Raw genomic sequence first — 4,194 nt, 5'->3', positions numbered from 1 at the left:
TAAGCACAAGAGTGTACAGTATATGATTACACAAATACAGAAGGAAATACGTGAGAGAGGGTACATCTTACAAAGTACAAAGAGAGCTCTTAGATGTCAAAGATTGTTTTTGCGACTTATGTAATTAGATGTTATCTTCTCGAGATCTAGTGGTTATGAGGTACCTCTCTTAGAAGGTAACTGAAAATACTAGAGGCCCCGTAGAGTGTAATACACTACAAGAAATTATAAATTACATCGGGATTTTTTTAGGGATTGGTATGAAAATTCATAGAAAATTTATTTTTCTGCAGATTTTCATACACCAGAAAATTCTCACGTAATTTATAATTTCTTGTAGTGATATTTGTTTGGTATGATAATATTTCACATTTCATTACTAAAAAAAATTAATCGATAAATTGATAATTGATAAATTACCAATATTTTAATAATTCTTAGTATGTTTACTAATTAATAATTAATAAATTAAATCGAACTGATCCATATGCAGACTTTAGTTTAAATATGATACAATAACCAAGCCAGACATAATTATAACAATATTGGAATTAACAATCAGAAAGCTGAGAGGAAACTAAAAGCTTGCATTTTCGACAGCACATATTGAAGAAACACCTTCCCAACCACCTTAAACTCTTTAGTCTTGTCAAAATATATGAGTTTAAGTTCCACTAATTCTTTCCCTAATAAATAAAAATTAAAAAATAAAGTGTAAGAAAGAATGAGTGAAGGGTTCAATTATTTTTCCCACTGAAAAAATGGGAGTCTTTATGAGCTATATCTGGTCATATCTGATCTGATAGATGTACTTGATAGCTTTTAACTGTTCAAACCTTCTGTTCCTCACCTTTCTGTCCCATCCATTAATATTCCCAAAAGGAATGGACTGGGCCCTGCTCCCAATCAACCAGCACTCCTTTACCCCTTTTATTTAATCTCTTCACTGTTCTACTAAGTCACAAGGCAAAGATGTTTTTCTATTTTTCATTCGGTGTTTGATATTTATATTAAAGTTTGATTAAATTTGAATTTATATTTAAAAAAATTATATTGGAGGTAAAATGCTTCGTGATTTCATACCATAAAAACTCAACTCTAAGATTTTTTGATTAAAAATAAAAGATTATTTATCACTCTACGTCAACTCTTGCTCGTGTCAGAAGACAAGATTATCAAAAGAGTACTTGTACAGTATGTAGCAATATTGAACCAAATAAACAACCAACCCAAAAATAAAAAATAAAAAAAAGGAAAATTATGGCCAAGAGAATAACTAAACCCTCCTTACTTGGCTTAGCATCAGTCAATAATATGTACCAAGCGGAATTTAATTTGATTGTTTTTTATGTTTTTGTGTTTGCTGAAATCTTGTTATAATGTGTCGGGCTTGTTGTTGTTGTTGCTGGTGTTACCGTCTTTGCTCCAATCGTACATGTTGAATGATTCGATGTCCTCCTTCGGTCTCGAGTCATTTATATCTCCTGATAGAGTTTTGGCAAACAAAAGGTTTAGAGGGTCAGCTTCGAGTTCAACTAAATCTGCAAAGAAATCCTCATGACACTGGTTTGATGAATCTGGTAACATTATTGGCTGATAACTATCTTTAGAAAACTCCTCGTCATCGCGCATTTCTACTAGTTTGTGATTATGAACAGCTTCTTCTTCAGCCACCTCTTCTTTTACTTTTGAAATGCTCACAGCATTATCTTTTTGTTGATCGTCTGTATCGGTTTGGGATTGAGGATTATTTGGTATGATAGTGTGTTTGGAATTATTAGGTTGAGACCTTGTTGATCCAGCAAGGGCATTTCTTTGAGTTGGCCATGGATGGTTGTGTTCTGAAGTGTAGGTGATTACTAACATGTTTGGATCTGTCCTGCTCCTTTCCACTTGTTTCCTTGCTGAACATCCCTTTGAACTACTGCACCTATAGTAACCCCTGCATATTTATTTTATTTTAACAACATCAAAATGCATTAGTTAAATATCAAAACAAGTATACTTGTGTAAAAACAAAAGTTGCAAGTTGGTTAGGGAATGGATTGGTTGTCTCTTTATATGAGTTTGGATAATCCTCACCCATGAGCTAGATTTTGGGGCATGGTATCAAAGCAAGATTCTTCCTCGTTTAGGCTCTCCATCCACGCTCCAGTCAGTTCTGGGCGTGAAGGGGTGTTAGAGTTGGTTAAAAAAAAGTCTCATATTGGTTGGGAAATAGATTGATGGTCTCCTTATATGAGCTTGGATAATTCTTCCCTTAAGAGTTTAATTTTTGGAGTTGAGTTAGGTTCAAATGTCACATCTTTAAATTTATCATAATACATAAACGCATATGTATGTTCTCTAACTTTCGTTGTGCTAAAATAAACATTATAAGAAGATACACATGTGGTCTACATAGAGTACTATAAATCAGTTCAAATGTAATCTCATGTGTAATAACATATGCGTGCAAAAGTGTTTATTTGTACATGACACCTAAATTAGAGAGTATAAATATCAGTTGAAATCAAATTTTGAAGCTCAGGTATATGTAATATGTCCAAAATGTTTTTTTAGCATGACAATTAAATTCATGACATGAAGATAGTCGAAAATATATAGTGAGTGAGTGACCTTGGGTAAGGGGAGCCTTTGATTGGCTTCTGACCATACTTTCTCCATGCCCATAAATCAGATGGAACAACTTCTCCCCCTTGCCGGCTGTTTGCTGGTGCTGCTGCTGGTATACACACCACTTTTTTCGCCTGACTCTTTCTGCAAATTCACAAACAAACCCTAATACATTATCAAATTTACCCTGATAATTTTTTACCAACACATACGTGATAGCTATTCATTTTTGCTGAACCTCCGATCATATCAACAAATTTATTGTTCCATAGAATTAGTATTGAAGTCCATGATTAATATCTGTATAAACTTGTAATATTGTATCATAATCCTTCGTTAATTATCATTAATTGTCAAACTGGTGCTAACTGGAATGTATATGTTATGTCAAGTTCGTGGATCGATCATTCACAATCTATTGCTGCAATTTTAAATCAATTTTTTATTTAGCTTTTTTTCAATTTAACAAACATGACAACCGTTGACTCAAAATTTTAAACCTGCGGTTTTTTTTTTAAGATCAATTTTCGATTTATTTTGTTTTCCATTCTATTTGCGTGCTTTTTTTATAATAAGTAATCATGGAAAATACTTCTTTTTCCATTTAGAAGCTGAAAATGATGTCCACAAAAAATTGAAAGGTAAGTCTAATTCTGTCTACTTTGATTGAATAAAAATATTATCCGGATTTCATGCAAATATAATCTTTTACTTTTCTTCAAATTATATTGTTGAATTAATATTACTAGCTAGCTAATATTTGCTTACATAATTAGTCTTCAACTTGTTCATATACTCTAATAAAAATCTCTTAAAACTAGGCAACCATGTTATCTTATGAATTTTGAATTCTAAGTGTATAATATATAGTATATATAATAATAATAATAATAATGTTGAAGAATTTACTCACCTTCTTTTGATACCCGTATTTCGCGGAGATGAGATCTGTAAGGCAGAGTTTTCTATTAAGCAAGTTTTTGATGAATTAATAGCATCATGATTTTGTACTGACATAGCCAACTTGTTTGTAGGAGAGATCTGAAGCATCCTTGAAAACATATTATTGCCTCGTTTTCTCGAATCTCCGAAAACACTATTATTATTATTATTATTGTTATTATCTTCAGTAGGTGTGGCCTGCAACATATCAAGATCATGAAAGAGTGGATCTCTCAAGTTACAAAACGGATCTCCAAAATCTTGAACACATGTTGGTTCTTCAGTAGCGGAATAAGGGAACTGCGTCCATCCGTCAGGAATAGGAATAATCGTATTATTAGTTGATGATGATTCACCGGAAGTTGTATTGTTATTTCCACCTCGGAATATATCAGCTAAATCACCTTGATAATTATTATTCTCCATAGATAAATCACTTCTAGTCTAGCTGCACATGATGTCTTCAACTCTCTTGTAGGAGTAATTAGTTTGGTATGTTTTGCACCAAACAGACGTAAACAAACAACATGGCCAAAGAAGCAAAATATTGAAACAAATATCTTTGATTTCTATACGATAGAGAAAGAAAATGAGTTTGATGGATAGTTAGAGAGATAAAGGAAAAGGGAAGTCGCT

The 4,194-nt window shown here is 32.5% G+C and overlaps 1 protein-coding gene across 1 annotated transcript; it reads right to left on the bottom strand.

Moving 5' to 3' along the window:
* Positions 1-1,104: 1,104 nt before the first annotated feature.
* Positions 1,105-4,194, bottom strand: LOC107010398 (probable WRKY transcription factor 14). The gene is made up of 3 exons (XM_015209679.2): positions 3,530-4,194; positions 2,620-2,760; positions 1,105-1,942 (listed from the first exon to the last, which is right to left on the bottom strand). Exons 1-3 carry the CDS (start codon positions 3,982-3,984, stop codon positions 1,375-1,377), a joined length of 1,164 nt encoding a protein of 387 aa, XP_015065165.1. The 5' UTR covers positions 3,985-4,194; the 3' UTR covers positions 1,105-1,374.

Source organism: Solanum pennellii, chromosome 2, assembly GCF_001406875.1.
Source record: "Solanum pennellii chromosome 2, SPENNV200".
In the NCBI taxonomy this organism is placed as follows: Eukaryota; Viridiplantae; Streptophyta; class Magnoliopsida; order Solanales; family Solanaceae; genus Solanum; species Solanum pennellii.
The sequence above is the reverse complement of the archived record's forward strand: the minus strand, read 5'-3'. Positions and strand labels throughout refer to the sequence as shown.

Bases quoted from the DNA above. Each gene is read 5' to 3' on its own strand.
- LOC107010398 (XM_015209679.2), bottom strand. From the start codon at position 3,984: ATGGAGAATAATAATTATCAAGGTGATTTAGCTGATATATTCCGAGGT. The intron at 2,761-3,529 runs GTGAGTAAATTC...GTGAATTTGCAG, and splicing joins AATACGGGTATCAAAAGAAG to AAAGAGTCAGGCGAAAAAAG. The intron at 1,943-2,619 runs GTCACTCACTCA...ATAAATATGCAG, and splicing joins AAAGGCTCCCCTTACCCAAG to GGGTTACTATAGGTGCAGTA.